General features: G+C 40.6%; 1 protein-coding gene across 1 annotated transcript; it reads left to right on the forward strand.

The window, feature by feature from the left end:
• The first annotated feature begins 2,729 nt into the window (after positions 1-2,729).
• On the forward strand, positions 2,730-4,437 carry LOC138881307 (uncharacterized). Its single transcript, XM_070161520.1, has 3 exons — positions 2,730-3,236; positions 3,294-3,437; positions 4,366-4,437. The coding sequence occupies exons 1-3, from the start codon at positions 2,730-2,732 to the stop codon at positions 4,435-4,437; spliced, it is 723 nt and encodes a 240-aa protein (XP_070017621.1).
• The last annotated feature ends 16,276 nt before the right edge of the window (positions 4,438-20,713 follow it).

Below are 20,713 nucleotides of genomic sequence, written 5' to 3' on the forward strand. Positions count from 1 at the left end.
AAAGCTGCAGATAGAAGAAGATACTATTATTCAGTCTCGGAAAGATGAAAGAGTAAGTTCAAGATGGGTTGAAACTAAAAAAAGGTCCGGTAAAATCAGGTACAAACCTTATATGGGGCCAGCAGGAAGGGATTCACGTTCAAAATAGGAAAACCCAAGGCATGATCCTAGGTCAAGGGATAGAGAATCAGGTTCGTCGTCAAGGTTCGAAAATGAGCGAAACATGCAAGATGCGTGAGACGATGATAGAGGCTCAAAAGTAAAAATTGGTGGCTACAATTTTAATGTTAGCACATCCGAGTTGGTGGCTATTTTAAAAAGCATGGGAGATAAGGTTTGGTGGCCAAAAGAAATGAGATCAAATCCAAAAAGGAGAAATCCCGATTTTTGGTGCGAATTTCACAATAATCACGATCACAAAACGACGGATTGCAAATTACCACAAGGTGAAGTAGAATATCTATTAAAGCAAGGGTACTTAACAAAATTGTTTAGTGAAAAGGGAAAGCAGGCATATATGAAGAATAGGTAAGAACCACTGAAACCCCCATCACCAAAAAGAACGGTTAATATCATAAATGGAGGGGAGGAGATCAATGGCGTAACATACACGGCAGCAAAGAAGGTGTCAAAAATCACAGTCAGCTACGGGAAACGAGTTCGTCAAGTTTTGGAAGAAGACATTATAACATTTGATGATGCAGATGGCGTGCTGACCCTACACAATGATGAACTGGTAATATCTTTGCTTCTACATGACACTAATGTGAAACGAGTTTTGATTGATCTAGGTAGTTCTGTGAATATCATTCTGTTGAGAGTGATAAGTTGATACCTAAGGCATGAACCTTGTCTTGTTTTGACAATTCGAGCGTTGTAACAAAAGGCGAGATAATCCTCACCACATTCGCAGAAGGAGTAGTCAAAGACACTAAATTTCAAGTGATAAAAATGGATATGGCTTACAATATGATTCTCGGCAGACCATGGATTCATAAAATGGATGATGTTCCGTCTACCCTACATCAAGTTATTAAGTTTCCTTCACAATGGGGAATACGACAAATTCGTGGGGACCAACAGGCTTCTCGAAGCATTAATTCAGTGGCAGACTCAAGCGCGAAAAGCGACGAAAAATAGCAATTACAGAATTTAGTTGAGGATGCAGCAACACAAGCCTCAACTGTAGATGGGCAAACAAATGTAGACTCGAGGCCAGATACTATTCAAGAACCAGAAGAAAATGAAAACATAAAAAAAAAAACAATCAAGGAATTAGAAGCTGTGGTGTTATTTGTACATTGGCCGGACAGAAAAGTCTACATTGGAACCAACCTCAGCCCGAATATGAAAAGTAAGTTAATTGAATTTTTAAAAACTAACGCAGATTGTTTTGCTTGGTCACATTCAGATATGACAGGAATACCACCGGAGGTAATGACCCATAAACTGAATGAAGATCCAACATACTACCTGTCAAACAAAATAGAAGGAAGCAAGGTTCCTTCAAGAATCAAGTGATTCAGAATGAGGTACAAAAGCTTTTAAAAATCGGGTCTATCCGCAAGGTAAAGTATCCAGATTGGTTAGCTAATATAGTAGTGCCCAAAAAGAATGGTAAGTGGTGAGTTTGTGTAGACTATACTTATCTAAATAAAGCTTACCCTAAAGATTCTTTTCCATTACCGCACATAGATCAACTAATTGATGCTACTGCAAGACATGATTTATTAAATTTTTTAGATGCCTATTCAGGATATAATCATATCAAAATAGATCCTCTAGATGAGGAAAAAACTTCCTTTATTACAGACAGGGACTTAATACTATAAAGTTATGCCATTTGGCCTAAAGAATGCTGGGGCCACGTACCAAAGGCTAGTGACCAAGATGTTTCAAGAACATTTAGGAAAAACCATGGAGGCTTATATAGATGATATGCTAGTCAAATAACAACAAGCAGGGGATCATATTCAACACTTGTCAGATACGTTTCAGATTCTTCGCAAATTTAACATGAAGTTAAATTCTTAGAAATATGCATTTGGCATATCGTCAGGTAAGTTCTTAGGATTCCTTTTCTAACCGTGGCATTGAAGTAAATCCCATGCAATTTTAAGGATATTGAAGAAATATCGGATATACGTACGAGCAAAAAAGAAGTACAGAGGTTGACATGAAGAATAGCAGCATTGGGAAGATTTATTTCCAAGTCATCAGAAAAATGCTTTAAGTTCTTCTCAGCCTTAAAAAAGCAAAATCAATTTGAATGGTCCGAAGAATGTCAACAAGCACTCAAGAATTTAAAAGCATACTTGTCAAATCCACTATTGCTAGCCAAACCGAAGGATGTGGAAAAACTACTCATCAACCTTGTTGTTTCGAAAGTAGCGGTAAGTGTCGTATTAGTTCGCGAGGACCAAGGTAAAAAATCTCCAATCTATTATTTTAGAAAGTCTTTATTAGATATTGAAACTCGATATCCTCATTTAGAAAAACTTGCACTAACATTAATTATGGCAGCTAGAAAATTAAGGCTTTATTTTCAATGTCATCCTATCTTTGTAGTAACTGCCTACCCCTTACGTAATATATTGCATAAACAAGAGTTATCAAGTAGGTTATCCAAATGGGTTATAGAGCTAAGTGAATATGACATCACATATCAACCTAGAACCGTAATAAAGTCATAGGTTCTAGCAGATTTTGTGGTAGATTTTAGCCTAGGGATGCAGGCAGAGGCAAAAAAAGAACTGCAGGTATTTAACGGGTCTAATCCAGGTATTTTGACCTTATTTACCGATGGCTCTTCAAATGTAAAGGCAGTAGGTTTAGGCATTGTCTTGATCCCATCTACGGGAGAAACTATACAACAAGCCATAAAATGCCATTCTATTACTAATAATGAAGCAGAATATGAAGTTGTGATTGCAGGTCTAGAATTGGCACGAGAGCTCAGAATAGAGCAAGCCATAATCAAAAGCGATTCGCAACTCGTAGTTAACCAAATGCAGGGGACTTATATAGATAGAGAGGTGAGGATGCAGAAATATCTAGAAAAGGCACGGGACTTAGTTAGACAATTCCAAACTTGGAAAATTACACAGATACCAAGAGAAGAAAATGTCGAGGCAGACGCGTTGGCTAATCTTGCATCCGCTGTAGAAGTAACAAATGAAGAAAACACTTCTGTAATACATTTGTTTCATTCAATACTTGATCAAGATAAAAGTGAGGTAAATTTCAATAATTTAAGTTGGTATTGGAGAAATGAGATTGTCAATTTTTTGCAGTACGGAATATTACCTGAAGATAAGAAAAAGGCTCAGGCACTTTGTCGAAAAGCTGCTCATTACTATTTATATCGGGGCAATCTATATCAAAAAATGTTCGACGGCCCTCTAGCAAGATATCTCAGGACTACTCAAACAGAATATGTAAGTACATGAGGGACATTGTGGAAATCACGCCGGAGGAACATCCTTGGTGAAAACTTTAATTAGAGCAGGGTATTACTGGCCAAAAATAGAAGAAGAAGCATAAAATTTTGTGGCTAAATGTGACATGTGCCAAAGGTATGGTAACAACATGTATTGGACAGCTGAATTGTTACATCCATTTGTTACACCATGGCCTTTCATGAAGTGGGGGATGGATATAGTGGGTCCACTACCACAAGCCAAAGGCAAGGTACGATTTCTATTAGTACTCACTGATTATTTTACTAACTGGGTAGAAGCAGGTGCCTTCAAACAGATACGAGAAAAAGAGGTCAGAGACTTCATCTAGCGAAACATCATATGTTAATTTGGAGTTCCAAAAGAGATCGTGTGATAATAGCCCACAGTTCATAGGTGCGCAAATCACAGAATTCTTTCAAAGTTGGTAGATTAAAGGATCACCTAGACACCTTATCATCCAATGGACAATGGATAAGCTGAATCAAAAAATAAAGTTATTATCAACAAATTGAAGAAAAGACTAGAAGAATCAAAAGGCAAGTGGCCAGAGGTGCTTCCTGGAGTCTTATGGGCTTACCGAACAAGAGCTAAAACAAGTACGGTAGAGACACCATTCTCACTTGTGTACGGTGCTGAAACCTTAATCCAGTTGAAATAGGGGATCCAAGTACGAGATATATCATAAAAGTTGAACAAAAACGTTATATCTTAATACCTTAGTTGAAACTAAACTTAGTTTCAACTTAATTTCCTTCACAAAAAACCCCCAAAACTGACTAGGGGTATGATGTTATCCAAAAACATTACCCCTAAATGGGACCAGGGGTAAAACCACCAAGTGTTTCACCAACAAAACAAAACAAAAACTAGTTAACTTCACAATCAAACTTTCACTATGAAGCAGGTTCTGAACCAGTATACAAGATGGCGTAATCAGCAGCAGAAGGTTCAACTTGATCAGAAGGGGCTTGAATAACCACTGTACCACGATTAGTTTCAACACCTTTGGGAGTATTAGCCACGGGTGAAGAGAAACTTTGGCTTTACTGAGTTTCTGTTTCCTTAATATTTGTTATCTCAACATTCAAGTTAAAACCTTCCTGGATTATCTCCATAAGAGTATCGTGGTGCGTGTTCAAAATGGCCCAACTTACTTCAATAGCAGCCTTGTCTTCAAGAGCTTCATAATCTCTCTCCCGATGATCAATTTCATTCTTAAGCTCTTCTTTCTCAGCTAAGGCAGCATCATAAGAAGAGTGTAATGGGGCAAGTCAACTCTCCAAAACCTTAACTTTATCGAAAGATACCAGGACATCTTATTGAGCTTGGGTGAGTGTTTGAACAATCTCACTAGCATAACCTTCTTTCTCATCCAAAAAGGCCTTCAAACCTCTGATCTCTTCTGTAGCCTCAGACAGTTTTTCAACAAAAGACGACTCAAGAAGGTGCTTATCCTTTCTCGTTTGGTTGGAAGAGGCTTTCTCAACTGCTAGCTCCACTGCCATAACTTTTATCTGCTACTCCAAGGTACATTTGTTCTCTTCTAAACTTCCATCTTGAGCTGGAGACTTTCATACTGCTCTTTCCAATTATCAACCTCAATCTGGTAGTCATGCATCAACTACTCCATATGAGAAACCCTTTTCATTATCTCTGTACCAATGAGATTGATCTACATAAAGAGAAAAGGGTTAGATCCTAGTAAAAGGAAAATTACATAAGATAAAAAGAGGAGTTTAACCTTCAATGATGATTTCACAATGTCGTTCATACAAGTCAAAGAACTATGACTTTCCAGTTTTGACTTTTCGACCGGACCTATCAAGGGTTTTAGCCACACGTCAGCCTGACCTGACTTCTTCAGAAGATTACCATCAGCAGGAACCTTAATGGTAATTTGCTTCATTGCCCTGCTTCCACTTGAAGAGACAATTTCTGTACGAGAAATATTGGCAGCAGGAACGGTCAAAGAAGTCATAATAGCTTCGGGTGGAGCAGAAACAACAACGGTAGGAACCGGCAGGTGGGATTCCATTGGGACAGACACAGGAAAAGAGGCTAGAGGCGCTTCCTTAGAAACCAAGTCAAAGGTTTCATTATCAAATCCACGTGAAAAGAGGTGTTCAGCAGAGTCACGAGGTGCCACGAGCGTCTCTTCATTAGAACTCACTAAAATGGCTTCAGCGGGCTCGATCATAGAAATAGGGCGAGGAGGAGTAGCTTCGTCATCCGAAATGACACGTCTTCTAGCTTGCAACTTATGAACTAAAGAGCTTCCATCCCGCAATTTTTGTTTATTTTCTGCATTGATCGGCTTACCTAATCATAGAGACTAGGTGTCATCATGAGGGTTCACGGTGGGTGAACCAGGGTCGTGACAAGTTGGTATTAGAGCTCTAGGTTCATAGGAGTCATGAATCACAAGCCGGTTTATTAGAGTCTTGCTGATCGGTACGGAAACGTCTGTACTTATCTACGAGAGGCTATGTAACTGTTAGGAAAATTCCACTTCATTTGATTTCCTTATTGTGCAATATTTTGATATCACAATTCTAAACTTTTGTCTTCTATTCTCTCACAGATGGTGAGGACACGTGCTACCCGAGATGATCAGGCATCCGCGCCCTCTACTGCAGTCGTCAGAGGCCGGGGCCGTGGTATAGGCCGAGGATGCGCACGTGGTGCAGCCAGAGCACCCATGTGAGCTGCCGCTGAGGTACCACTAGCAGTTCTAGCCGGAGTTCAAGCAATTGATATGCCTACTACTACTACTACTCCAGCTCTCCAGGAGACTCTTGCGCAGTTCATGAGCATGTACACCACTTTGGCTCAGGCATGGTTGCTTCCCCTTGCTGTAGCCACATCTCAGGCCAGGAGAGGAGCACAGTCTCTCACTGCCCGCACTCCTGATCAGCGAGTGCGTGTTGATCAAGTCCCAGAGATTGTTCCTATAGAGTTTGTAGCCCTAGGTCAGCCCGAGGACAGGGCAGCGACTTCAGAGGATGAGCAGCGGAGACTTGAGAGGTTCAAGAAGTATGATCCTCCTGTATTCAGTGGGTTAGCATCAGATGATGCCTTGGGATTTCTGTAGGAGTGTCACCATACCCTATGCACTATGGGTATATCAGGATCGAGTGGGATTTCTTTCACTGCCTTCCGGCTTCGAGGAGCTTCCTATAAGTGGTGGTGTACCTACGAGTTAGACAGTCCTAATGAGGCAGCTTCACTAACTTGGACTCGATTTTTAGATATGTTCTTGAGAGAGTTTGTTCCTTAGAGCCTCAAGAATGCATGGCGCGCAGAGTTTGAGCATTTGCGCCAGGGTACCATAGCTGTCTCGGATTATGCTGTCTGTTATACTAGCTTGGCTAGACATGCCCCAACCTTGGTTTCTACTGTTCGCGAGAGGGTTCGCCGGTTTATTGAGGGGATTATTCCCAGAATTAGGTCTAGCATGTCTCATGAGTTGGAGATGGATATTTATTATCAGCAAGAGGTGAGCATTGCTAGAAGGATTGAGGGTATGCATGCTAGGGAGAGAGAGGAGAGGGAGGCCAAGAGGTCTCGAGAGTCGGGCCATTATTCTGGTAACCGTGCCCCAGTTGTAGGTTGTCATGGTAGGGGTTATATGAGTCGCCCCATTCATTTAGCTCTTCTAGCAGTCAGTGGTATTCCAGCTCCTCCTAGGCCTCAAGAGCTTTATTATGCACCTCTAGTATCTAGTGCGCCTCCTGCGCGGGGTGCTTTCAGAGGTCAGTCCAGCAGACCTGGCCTGATCTAGTCACATCCGCCACATCCTTCCAAAGCTTGTTTTGAGTGTGGTGACACACGCCTTATGGTGAGGGATTGCCCTAGACTTGGGAAGTGCACCTCCATAGACTTCTCAGCCACAGCGTACCCCACAGAGTTCTCATGCTATGGTTACCGCTCCAGTTGCTACCCCACCTGCCCAGCCAGCTAGAGGTGGAGGTCGGGGAGGTAGAGGTTACCCTAAAGGTGGAGGACAGGCCCGATACTATGCCCTTCCTTCCAGTACCGAGGCTATTGCCTCTGATTCTGTCATCACATGTATTATACTGGTTTTTCACAGAGATGCATCGGTTCTATTCGATCCAGGCTCCACTTATTCTTATGTGTCTTCTTATTTTGCTCCGCATTTGGGTGTATCTCGGGATTCTTTGAGTTCCACCATTTATGTTTCTACTCCTATAAGAGATTCTCTGGTTGTGGACTGCGTTTATCGGTCGTGTTTGGTTGCTCTTAGTGGTTTGAGATCAGAGCTGATTTATTGTTGCTCAGCATGGTTGATTTTGATATTATCTTGGGCATGGATTGGTTATCATCCCATTATGCTATTCTTGATTGTCACGCCAAAACCGTGACACTGGCTATGGCAGGTATACTGCATGTTGAGTGGAGAGGTGCTTTAGATCACACTCGCAGTAGAGTTATTTATTTCTTTAAGGATCAGTGTATGGTTGAGAAGGGGTGTGACGCGTATCTAGCTTATGTGAGAGATGTCAGTATTGATACCCCTTCAGTTGATTCAGTCCCGGTAGTACGAGATTTTCCTGATGTGTTTTCAGCTGATCTTCCAAGCATGTCGCTTGATAGAGATATTGATTTTGGCATTGATCTGTTGCCGAGCACTCAGCCCATTTATATTTCTCTGTATTGTATGGCTCCTCCTGAGTTGAAGGAGTTCAAAGATCAGTTACAGGAATTGCTTGATAAGGGTTTTATTAGGCCCAATGTATCACCTTGGGGTGCTCCTGTCTTGTTTGTGAAGAAGAAGGATGGTTCTATGCGTATGTGCATTGATTATCGCCAGTTGAACAAAGTTACAGTGAAGAACCATTATCCTTTGCCTCGTATTGATGATCTGTTTGACTATCTTCAGGGTGCACGAGTGTTTTCTAAGATTAACTTGCGCTCAGGTTACCATCAATTGAAGATTCGGGAGCAAGATATCCCGAACACTGCTTTCAGGACTCGGTATGGTCATTACGAGTTCCTTGTTATGTTATTTGGGTTGACCAATGTCCCAACAACCTTTATGCATTTGATGCATAGTGTGTTTCGATCGTATCTTGACTCGTTCGTCATTGTCTTTATTGATCATATTCTGGTGTATTCCCGGAGTCGGGAAGATCATGAGCAGCACCTGAGGACCGTGCTTCTGACCTTGAGGGAAAAGAGGTTATATGCAAAGTTCTCAAAATGTGAGTTTTGGTTGGATTCCGTGGCATTCTTAGGCCACGTGGTATCGAGTGAGGGTATTCAGGTGGATCTGAAGAAAGTAGGGGCACTGCAAAGTTGGCCTAGACCATCCTCAGCTACAAAGATCCGTAGTTTTCTTAGCTTGGCGGGTTACTACCGTCGTTTTGTGGAGGGGTTTTCATCGATTGCAACCCCTATGACCAGGCTGACCCAGAAAGGTGCTTCGTTCTAGTGGATGGAAGAGTGTGAGGCGAGCTTTCATAAGCTCAAGATAGCTTTGACTACAACCCTAATTTTGATATTGCCTACAGGTTCGGAGTCTTACACTATCTATTGTGATGCCTCGATGATTGGCCTTGGAGCATTTTTGATGCAAGACATAGGGTGATTGCCTATGCGTCCAGATATTTGAAGGTATGTGAGAAGAATTACCCTGTCCATGACCTTGAATTAGCTGCCATTGTTCACGCCCTGAAGATCTGGCATCATTATCTGTATTGTGTGCCTTGAGAGATTTATACTGACCATCGGAGCTTGCAGCATCTGTTCAAGCAGAAGGATCTTAATTTGTGCCATAGGAGGTGGTTAGAGCTGCTGAAGGACTATGATATCACTATTTTGTATCACCTGGGAAAGGCCAATGTGGTGGCCGATTCTTTGAGTCATCGGGTAGAGAGTTTGGGGAGTTTAGCTTATTTACCAACATCGGAGAGGCCTATGACGATGGATGTTCAGGCCTTAGCCAGCCAGTTTGTGAGATTGGATCTTTAGGAGCCCAATCGGGTTCTAGCTTACGTGGTTTCTCGGTCTTCCTTATTTGATCGTATCAGGGAGCGTTAGTATGATGACCCTCATTTGCTTGTCCTCAAGGACAAGGTTCATCCTGGTGATGCCAGAGATGTGACTCTTGGTGATGATGGGGTATTGAAGATGCAGTGTTGGATTTGTGTATCCAATGTTGATGGGCTTCGAGAGTTGATTATTGAGGAGGCCCATAATTCATGGTATTCCATTCATCGGGTGCCGCAACAATATACCAGGATTTGAGGCAGCATTATTGGTGGAGGCAGATGAAGAAAGATATAGTTGGGTTTGTAGCTCGGTGCCTCAATTGTCAGCAGATGAAGTATGAGAACAAGAGACCGAGTGGGTTGCTTCAGCAGATATAGATTCCAGATTGTAAGTGGGAGCGAATCACCATGGACTTTGTAGTTGGGCTCCCACAGACTTTGAGGAAGTTTGACGCTATTTGGGTGATTGTGGATCGGCTGACCAAGTCTGCGCATTTCATTCCTGTGTGTACTACTTATTCTTCGGAGCGGTTGGCGAAGATTTATATCCTAGAGATTGTTTGTCTGCATGATATTCCAGTTTCCATCATTTCAGATAAAGGTACTCAGTTCACATCGTGGTTCTGGAGGGCCGTTCAGCATGTGTTGGGTACTCGGGTGGAGTTGAGTACAACATTTCACCCTCAGATGGACGGACAGTCCGAGAGCACTATTCAGATTCTTAAGGATATGCTCCGTGCATGTGTGATTGAGTTTGGAGGGTCTTGGGATCAGTTCTTGCCATTGGCAGAGTTTGCATACAACAACAACTATCAGTCCAACATTCAGATGGCACCGTATGAGGCTTTATATGGTAGGCGGAGTAGATCCCCGGAGGGTTGGTTTGAGCCGGGTGAGGCTAGATTATTGGGAACAGACTTGGTTCAGGATGCTTCGGAGAAGGTTAAGGTGATTTAGGGTAGACTCCGTTCAGCCCAGTCCAGACAGAAAAGTTACGCGGACCGGAAGGTTCATGATGCTTCCTATATTGTTGGGGAGCGGGTTCTGCTTCAGATATCGCCTATGAAGGGCGTTATGAGTCCGAGATTTATTGGTCCTTCTGAGATATTGCGGCGTGTTGTGGAGGTTGCTTATGAGCTTGCCTTACCTCCCAGGTTGGCAGGAGTTCATCTGGTATTTCATGTTTCGATGCTCCAAAGGTATCATAGCGATCCGTCGCACGTGTTGGATTTCAGTTCAGTGCAGTTGGACAAGGATCTAACTTATGTTAAGGATCTAGTGGCAATATTGGACAGACAGGTTAGAAAGATGAGGTCAAAGAACATTGCATCAGTAAAGGTTTAGTGGAGGGATCAGCCGGTCGAGGAGGCGACCTGGGAGACCGAGCAGGATATGCACACCCGTTACCCTCATCTTTTCACTACTTCGGGTATGTCTCTATACTCGTTCGAGGACGAATGAATGTTTAAATGTGGGCGGATGTAACGACCCGACCGATCATTTTAAGAATTTATGCCCCGATCCCCTATTAACTGCTTTCCCCGTGTTTGTTTCTACTATTGTGAGTTGTCGGGAGGAATTATTTGGAGTTTCAGAGAGTTTTCGGATATTTAGTCCCTAAATGATAGTTAAAGTTTTGGAAATTTGACCGTAGCTGGAACAATGTGAGGACAGCCTCGGAATGAAATTTCGATGGTTCCGTTAAGTGATTTCGGGTTTAGAAACGTGTTCGGATTGTGTTTTGGAGGTCCGTAGCTAATTTAGGCTTGAAATGCCGAAAGTTGAATTTCTGAAGTTTCCGGTTCGATAGTGAGATTTTGATCCGAGGGTCGGAATGGAATTCCGGAAGTTGGAGTAGCTCCATAGTGTTGCATGTGACGTGTGCGCAAAATTTCAGGTCATTCAGACGAGGTTTGATAGACTTTTTGATCGAAAACGTATTTGTGAGTTTTTGAAGTTCTTAGGCTTGAATTCGATGCGAATTGGTTGATTCGATATTATTTGAGGTATTTGTAAGATTTGTATAAGTTTGGATAGTGGTATATGTCTTGTTTGTGCTTTTGGTTAAGGTCCCGGGGGCCTCGGGATGATTACGGGTGGTTAACGGGAAGTTGGAAAGTTAGAGTTTGCAGCTGAAGTCTTTGGGCTGCTGTCATAACCGCATCTGTGGTTGAGAGGCCACAAATGCGACTCCCACAGATGTGGACCCAAGCTGCAGAAGCGGCCAAGAGGAAAGTGAGCAGAAACCGCAGAAGCGGATGTGTTATCGCACATACGTGATCGCAGATGCGGCATATGGGTCGCAGTTGCGGAGAGGAAATTTTAAGTGAGCATCAGAGAAGCGGTTCCCTCGACCGCAGAAGCGGTATCGCAAATGCGAAAATTGAGCCGCGGATGCGACTTTGCTGGGCAGAAAAATCAGAATTCAAGGGTTTAGTTTCAAAAAAGTTAGAAATTGATTTGGAGCTCGTGAGAGGGCAATTCTGTGGGGTTTTTGAAGAGAAGATCATTGGGTAACAATTTCTTATCCCTTTCTAGTTGTATTCCACTAATATATTGTTAGTTTTATCATTTGGTTTCGGATTGGAGATGAAAATTGGGGAAAATTTGGAAGAAAGTTCTTAGACCTAGAATTCGAATTTTGATTGGGAATTTGACCTTGGATTTGGATAATTTTGGTATGCATGAACTCGTGAGAGTATGGGGATTCTGAGAATATAAATTTTACCCGATTTCGAGATGCGGGCCCGAGGGGCATTTTGGTCATTTTACCTAATTTCGCGTATTAGCTTAGAATTTATTTGTAGAATCAGTTACTTAAAGTGTTATTTATATTATGCAATTGAATTGAATATATTCGGGTCATTTGGAGTCGAGTACTCGTGTCAAGAGCGTGGTTTCGGGTTGATTTTGAGTTGGTTCGAGGTAAGTGGCTTTCCTAACCTTGTGTGGGGGACATTCCCCTTTGGATTGGTATTTTTGATATTTGAAATGCCCTGTACGTGAGGTGACGAGTGCGTACTTGTGCTAATTGTTGAAAAATCTTGTTTTCATTAAGTAACATTAATTGTGTTTTCCCTTCCTATTTATTCTACTTGCACTTTTACTGCTATTTGCTTAGAGAATCATGCCTAATTGACTTAATTGCTTTATTTGCTCAAACTGTCTTATTTGGACTACGTGAAGCATGCTAGGCTAGAAATACTTGTTTACCTTGTTGTGAAATTGAATTTAATTGAGTGTTCTTCGCGTTGTTGCTGAGTGTTTATTTTAGGACTACAGGACAATATCCCGGGAGATCCCCTGCACATATATATTGATTTGGACTGTAGTGCGGGATACCAAGAGATCTCTGGCACGTATTGGGATACCGAGAGATCCCCAGCATAAATATTGAGGATACTAAGATATCTTCGGGATACCAAGAGATCCCCGGCATACATATTGAGGATACTAAGAGATTCTTGGGATATTGAGAGATCCCCGGTTGTTGTCTCCGTGTTGAGCTGTACTTCTTTCCGTGATTTCCTTGTCTCCGTTATAATTGTTATTGTTCTATCTATTCTATGTTATTTTTTACTATTGCACTTAGTTTTTACTGTCTTATTCTATACTGTCATGCCTTATATTTCATTTAACCTCAGTAGGGCCCTAACCTTCCTCGTCACTATCCGACCGAGGTTAGGCTTGGCACTTACTGAGTACCGTTGTGGTGTACTCATGCCCTTTTTGCGCTTGTTTTTCATGTGCAGATCCAGGTACTTCCACTCAGACTTATCACGCTTGAGACGAGGCACTTGTAAAGACTCCTAGGTATATCTGTCGCGTCCGCAAACCGAAGAGTCCCTTTCTACTCTCCCTTTTTGTATTAGCCCTTCTGTACTTTCATTTCTTTGTTAGATATTCTAGAGTTAGATGCTTGTAGACATTTAAATGCTTGTGATCATGGGATTCTGGGTTTTGGGAAATGTTATTAGTTTCAAGAGTTGTTATTGTGTATGCCAAATGGCATTTTAAACTCTGTTTTATTTTACTATTTCGGTTTTTAATTATTTCTTCCGCAATTTTTGTTTATTTTCCGCATTGATAGGCTTAACGAGTCGTAGAGACTAGGTGCCGTCACGAGGGTTCACGGAGGGCGAACCGGGATCGTGACACCCGCCAAAAAGAGTGTTTCTACCAATTTTATGGTGACCCAAAATTATGTCACTGGAAAGCAGGCGGACTATCTGTATATAGTAAAATATGCTATGCCAGGTGGTCGCTTAAAAGAGTGACACGTGGAACCTAAGATGAGGGATAGTTAGAACCGAAGGTAATTATCTCGTTTGGTACCGGAAGGAATGACACTCATAAAGAGGAAATAAATACCCTCTGCCCGGTAGCATTTAATGGAGAATATTCCGCAACTTTTAATGCACTACCCATTACAAAAGAATATGGCATTCATGACTGTCGTTACATATCCTTCAATGACCCTTATAATTGGCATTGAAGAGGGGTTTGATCCTAGGACTTTATTCCTTTGGTGTAACTATTAATAGTAAGCTCTATTATCATTGTAAGGGAAGAATTTTCTAGCAAACTTATGCTATAACCAATTCAAAGCTTTATACAATTTTATCTTCCTACTCCTTGGGTTCATTGTTGTTGTGCTCAGAAGCTCTGCTCTCAGAATTACTGTTTCTGTTATTTTGTCCTCCTTCCAAGGTTAAGTATTGTATATTTCTTTAATTATTTCAGGATCGAATTAATTCATTTATTTAGAATCACGTATAAATTCAACTGTACCATTTTACGGGTAAATTGGATGGAAGGTTACCGTTTCACTAAAAAACGGCTAAATGAACTTAAAGAGAAAGAAGAAGCCGCTAAAAGAGAACAATCTTTGAAATCTATCTTGGAGTCACATTCAAGAAACTATATATGTAGTTACAGCTGATGGTATGAAAGTTGGCCTTAATTCAATATGCTGTATTCTAATCAACATTCTGCGTTTTTATTCTTCTGCTTTAATTTATACTGTCCTCACTGCTACACCACTATGTCTTGATAACTATTTAGGTACCTGTTGCTGAGCTTGAAGGCAAGATTTTAGGCCTTTATTACTCAGATACCTCATTCATAGAATATGAGTTATTTTACTCCACTCTGATCGAGATGTATGACAAGAAAGGGTTTGTACGCATGCCTTGGTTTTCACTTCCCCTAACTGACAGGAGCTGCAGAGACGCTCCACCGTTACTTTGAGGTCTCTAAATTGTGATTTATTCATCACAATTTGCTGCAATTTGTTAGGTTAGTCGGTATCCTCCAAATGTTATGACCATGAGACCGATTTTGATGACTAGAGTGCAAGTGGTTTTTAACGAACTGGCACATTCGAAATACGTCTTAGTATTAAACAATTTGAGGTCAGCTCTATGAATTTTGCTAATCATGTTTCATCTCAAGCTAATATTACTAAAAATGAAAAGTACTATAATTTCAAACAAGAAAAACCTTTATTCCATCTTCTCTTTACGAATTATGACGTACCATAGTCATTTGATATTTTGGACTGTAGAGACATTAGATAAGAATTTCTACTCGGTCTCCAAGAGATGATAGAATAATAAGATGCACGGATATTTACGATCGAGGTGAGATTAATATGGCTAAACATAATAGTAATTGGTACTTTTGCCATGATATTTTGTGCACGGATTCTTCTAATCTCATATATTGTTTTGCCGCAAAAACACAATTTATTTAAAAACTAGTGTATTAGCTCGCGTTACGCGCGATTATGAAAAAACATTAATATGATATAACATTAACTTCATAATTTATATAGAACAAAACTAATCCATACTAAAACAAAATGTTCATGATTTTACCTTCTTTTTTTAGTTTTGTAACATCTAATGTTATAGAATAAAGGATACTGTAATAAATTTATAAACTAAATATTAAACAATTCATTTAAATCAATATATGTGAATATTGAATAATAAAAGAGAGAATAAAACAAAAGAAATAGTAGAAAAGAAGAAAAAGAAGTGTATCAAACCTGCTATTGGTGTTATCATATTCCATAATTTTTTTGCTTGCGTTATAATTCAAAGCTTATATGGGAACATATTATTTAGAGAGATTATTATTCCTACTCAAAAGATGATAGAGGTATGTTTTTCCAACTATTAAAGGTTAAGGTAGTTACGTCATATTAATATGTAATTAAATGTTACATAAATATAAAATCAAATGTAATTAACTTCAACTTTAACAAACATATGCAAAATCAAATATCAAAGAATGTAAAAGAGGATGAAAAATACATGATCGTCAATGATGGAAAATGCCAAAAAAAATGAATCTTAATAAAGAAGAAATTAGTCATAGTAGAGTGAGAACACAAGATAATGAGTTAGTTATGCTATTTAATAACATTAGAGAAAGCATTAAATATCAATTACCATGCACATTTACAAAAATAAAAATATACAAATTCAGATACAAAGAAACACAAAATTTATAGCAACATATCTCAAATCTAATGTGATGACCCGAAAGGTCATCTTGTGTTTTAGAACCCAATTCGGGGTTACGAGGCTTTCAAAACCTCATTTACTTCTCCTTGATTTGTGTGCACAGTCTGGGCGTGTTTCTGGAAAGCCTTTATGTGGAAATTTGAGAAAATAATAATTTTTGCCTTTAAAAGTTGATTTTAGTTGATTTCGGTCAATATTTTAAGTAAACGGATCCGGACCCGTATTTTGATGGTCCCGAAGGGTCCTTACTAAAATATGGGACCTGGGCGTATGCCCGGAATCGAATTTCGAGGTCCCTAGTCCAAGAAATAATTTTTTGATAAAAATTGTTAAACTAATATTATAATGGTTTTGTGAAATTGGTTAATAGTTGATCTCGTTGGTATTGGGTCCGTATTTTGGTTCCGGAGCCCGATATAGGTCTGATATGATTTTTAAGTCATGTCTCTAAAATTTGGTGAAAACGGAGTTTATTTGACGTGATTTGGACCCTTTGTTGTGAAAATAGAAGTTTTGAAACGTTCTTGAAAATTTCATGCAATTTGGTGCTAAATTCGTACTTCTAGATGTTATTTTGGCGATTTGATCGCGCGAGCAAGTTTGTATGATGTTTTAAGACTTGCGTGCATGTTTGGTTTGGAGCCCCGAGGGCTCGGGTGAGTTTCGGATAGGCTACGGAGTGTTTTGGACCTTAGAAAATTTTGCTGGAATAGCTGAACCTGTTGCAGGCCTTTGATCTCGCATTTGCGAGATCAGGCATCACAATTGCGAACACCACGGGTTCCATATTTGTGAGGCCTTCATCGCAATTATGAAGGAAGGCTGGGCCAGCAGTTATCGCATTTGCGAAGTAAAGTGGGAAGGGGCAGTGATCGCAAATGCGACCTTTTTGTCGCATTTGCGGAGGTTCATATTTGCAATTGCGAACATTCCTTCGCATTTGCGAAAGAAGTAGGACTGTGAAGGGCTTCGCATTTGCGATAGCTTCTTTACATTTGCGAGCTTCACATTTGCGAAGCTCAGGTCGTAAATGCGACATCTGCAGCTGATAACTTTGGACTTAGACGGAATTTTTCATTCATTCACCCATTTTTCAAAACCTAAACTTCAAGAGGCGATTTTCCAAGGGCTAGTTCTTCCCCAAATCATAGATAAATGGTTCTTAACTCATTTCTTTCAATCTACCGCATCTTTTTACAAGATTTCATCCTAGAATCTAGAGTATTCATGGTAGAATTTGATATTTTTGGGTAGAACTTAGGAATTTCGAAATTTGGGGATTTAGACCTTAAATTGAGGTCGGTTTCCAAAACTAATTGTATATCCAGGCTTGGGGTGAATGGGTTATCGAGTTTTTGTCCGAACTTCGAGTTTCGACCAAGCGGGCCCGGGGTTGATATTTGACTTTTTGGGGAAAATGTTAGGAAATCTATATTGTGTATTGGAATTGGTTTCTTTAGTAATAATTGATGTTATTAAATTGATTATTACTAGATACGAGTGGTTCGAAGGTGGAAACTAGAGGAAAAATAGTGATTGAGGCTTGAGTTTGACCGTGGAATCGAGGTAAGTGTTGTGGCTAACCTTAGCTTGAGGGATTAGGTGTTGTTGTCTACTTGTATGTGTTTGGTTGTTGAGTACGACGTATAGGCGAGGTGACGAGTGCCTATATATTGTTTTTGGGTCATAGCATGCGGGTGAGTCTTATACTTGTGGCTGTTGTATTCTTTATTCGTACTGTTCATGCTTAAACTGGTTATTCTTCATGTTAATCAAATCTTATAATGTTTTCCTGGAACTAGATACTGGTTGAGTATTGACTCAAGTTGTGATTTATATTGTGAAGTTAAATATTGAAACGAGGTTGGTTATTGACAATTCCCTTGCCAGGTTGTTATTGTTTTGTTGTTTGAGTGAGAAAGAGTGTAAATCATGATGGGTGATACCGTGAAATTCATTGTGAGTGAATGATAATGCACGAAGGGTGATGCCGTGTTGTATTCTGAGAGTGACAATACACGAAGGATGATGATGTGCCATGTTTTGAGAGAGTTAATGCACGAAGGGTGATGTCGTGCCGTTTCTATTGTTTCTTATGGTAAGGACGAGAGTAAAAGTACGAATGGTGATGGCATGCACTTGTTTCCTATGTTATTACTTTCGTTGGTGCAAAGCATGTTATTTACTGCGTTTCTTTACTGTACTATTTCAGGATTTGATATTCCCTCAGCACGTTTCTCCCCCTTCCTGTTAATATTTGCTTAAATTTCTATTTGTTGTTATCTTCTCGTATGTGATTTAATTGCACAGGTTCAAATTATTGTCGTGTCCTAGCCTCGTCACTACTTCGCCAGGGGTAGGCTCGGCACTTACCAATATATGGGGTTGGTTGTACTGATATTGCACTCTGCACTTTCTGTGCAGATCTCGGCACTGGACCTTGTTGATTGAGTTGGGTTGCTGCCTTCAGTCCATCAGGACACCAAGGTAGATCTGCCGGTATTCGCAGACCCTGGAGTCCCCTTCTAGTTATTCCAGTTTACTATTTTTACTTAAATTCAAAGACAATTGTATTTTATTTCGGTTAGTGTTTGTAGTGACTCTTAGAATTTCATGAATTGTGACACCAGATTTTGGGTAGACATGCATTAGTATTTGAATTATTATGAGATTCTGCACTCCTTACTATGTGTTTACTATGAAAATGGTAATAATAATTAAATTTGTTAATGAGACTCTAAAAAATACATGATATATTTTTATGCTAGTTTGTTAAGCAGTTGATGCTAAGTATATGAGACTTTAAGACGAAATAAAGTTAGAGAGAGAGCTATAATCAAACTGTTAGGTCAACTATTCGGGGACTCGAGCATGTCGATTTGGGGCCTCGAGGTCGATTCCAGGGCTCTGGCTCGAGCTATCGTAGGTGATCGGTGTAGGGCTAACAGTTAAGAAATAATCAACGAGAGCTCTTTATAGCCAATGATAGGCAATAAATGATGAACAAATATGAAGATAGTAAATGAAAACAATAATATCGAGAGAGTGTATAAGAGAGCAAAGAGAATGTTCTTCTATATTTTTTATAGAGCAGCTGGAGTGACCAACCCTTACAAAGTGATAGGGATCCCTTTTATATAGGAGGGAAATTACATCATAGTACAACAAGCATTAATTATAAAGATATGGAGATGTGACCACTAGATGACACCCTGACTCGGGTCTTAGAGTAGCTCTCTAGGCTCTGTCAGTCCTAGCCACATGCCTTGGGAAATCCCCATTTTTACTGTTATCGTGGTCAACATTACCCTAAGACCGAGTGCTGACAAGCCTCGAGGTAGGAGACTCGATCATAACCTTGTAGCTTCGATATTTCGAGATGGTCTTCTGAGGTGCTTTGAATATGAGAAATTGGACCCCCCAATTTTATAGTACACAGATAGTCCCCGCATTTCTTAGAGAGGAGTGATAAGAAACGATTTTGACATCCAACTCTTCGGACTTCTCGCAGTGATGTCATGTTGATGATATCGTACCTATGATGTAAACCTTCACAATAACCGGTACATCCCATGGACTTGTCTTTTCAGTGTCATTCAATGTGCTGTCGATTCCCATTTTTCAAGGCGACCGTATCGCCGTCGATCCAGTTTCCAATGGCGCATTGATTGCGCCTGTCGATCCATGCTTCAAAGTCATTGATGGCATTGTTGGCCACATTATCATCCCCTATAAATGGGGCCTTTCCAAGCTATCTTTTTATCCAAGTGCCTCTAAACATTTTTCCATTCCTTTTTTCTGATTCTCATTATCCTTCTCCATTTCTACCCGCCATGTTCGGGGTCTCTGGTCTTAAGGTCTTATGGCGGCATTTTTATCAGTCATGCCATAGACTTTTACCTAAGATTTGTTGTGTCGAGCGAGATTATACTGTCTCATATTGTTGTTGTTATTGTTACGGCTATCACTGCTGTCGTCGCTAGATCGGGGTGACGAGATAAAGGGGGTCGGTCTGTTCCAACTTGGGGGAACATTTGGACTCTACACCGTTTCTTACTCTCCTACCCCGGCCTGGTGTGGCACTTCATCCCTCAGGTTTTTTCCCAAGGGATAAAATGGCACAACCGGCAGTTAAGCTCGCACGACATGACGTCTCGGAAGGTGGACCCGGAGAGGCCGTGCGAGTAGGGTTAAGGCCCGCCGAATCTTCAACCTTTGGCTTCGACGCGGTATGTCTCTTTTTTCTGCCTCTTCTGCATCACCTTCCTCTTCTTTGCATTCCCACTTTCCTCTTCTTCATCTTCACCCTCAGAGATATTGCTCCGTGGGATTGAGCTGGGAACCTAAAAGAGGTGGCGGTCGAAGGGATCACTGCCGAGGATGCATGCTTGAGGAGGTGGTGCTCGGAGATGCTGCTACCGGAGATGAACCTTTGAGAGTAGACTAGGTCCTAGACTTTCACTACATATGTACTCTATCGCTTCTTTATTTCTATGTAAGGACCCCTTGTGGGCTTTTGTAATCATATGTAAGGACCCCTCGTGAGCTTTTGTAATCAAATGTTTCATGGATACAAAGATATTTCTCCAATTTGTCTTTGATGCTTGCTATATTCTTTTATGTTTGTGGAGACTCTGAATGCATGACTCTGTCTGTTGTTTCCAACATTAAGCACGGGTGTGAGTATTCTTTCTGACCTTCAGTTGAT

The sequence above is a fragment of the Nicotiana sylvestris genome, chromosome 11 (assembly GCF_000393655.2).
Source record: "Nicotiana sylvestris chromosome 11, ASM39365v2, whole genome shotgun sequence".
NCBI classification, from domain to species: Eukaryota; Viridiplantae; Streptophyta; class Magnoliopsida; order Solanales; family Solanaceae; genus Nicotiana; species Nicotiana sylvestris.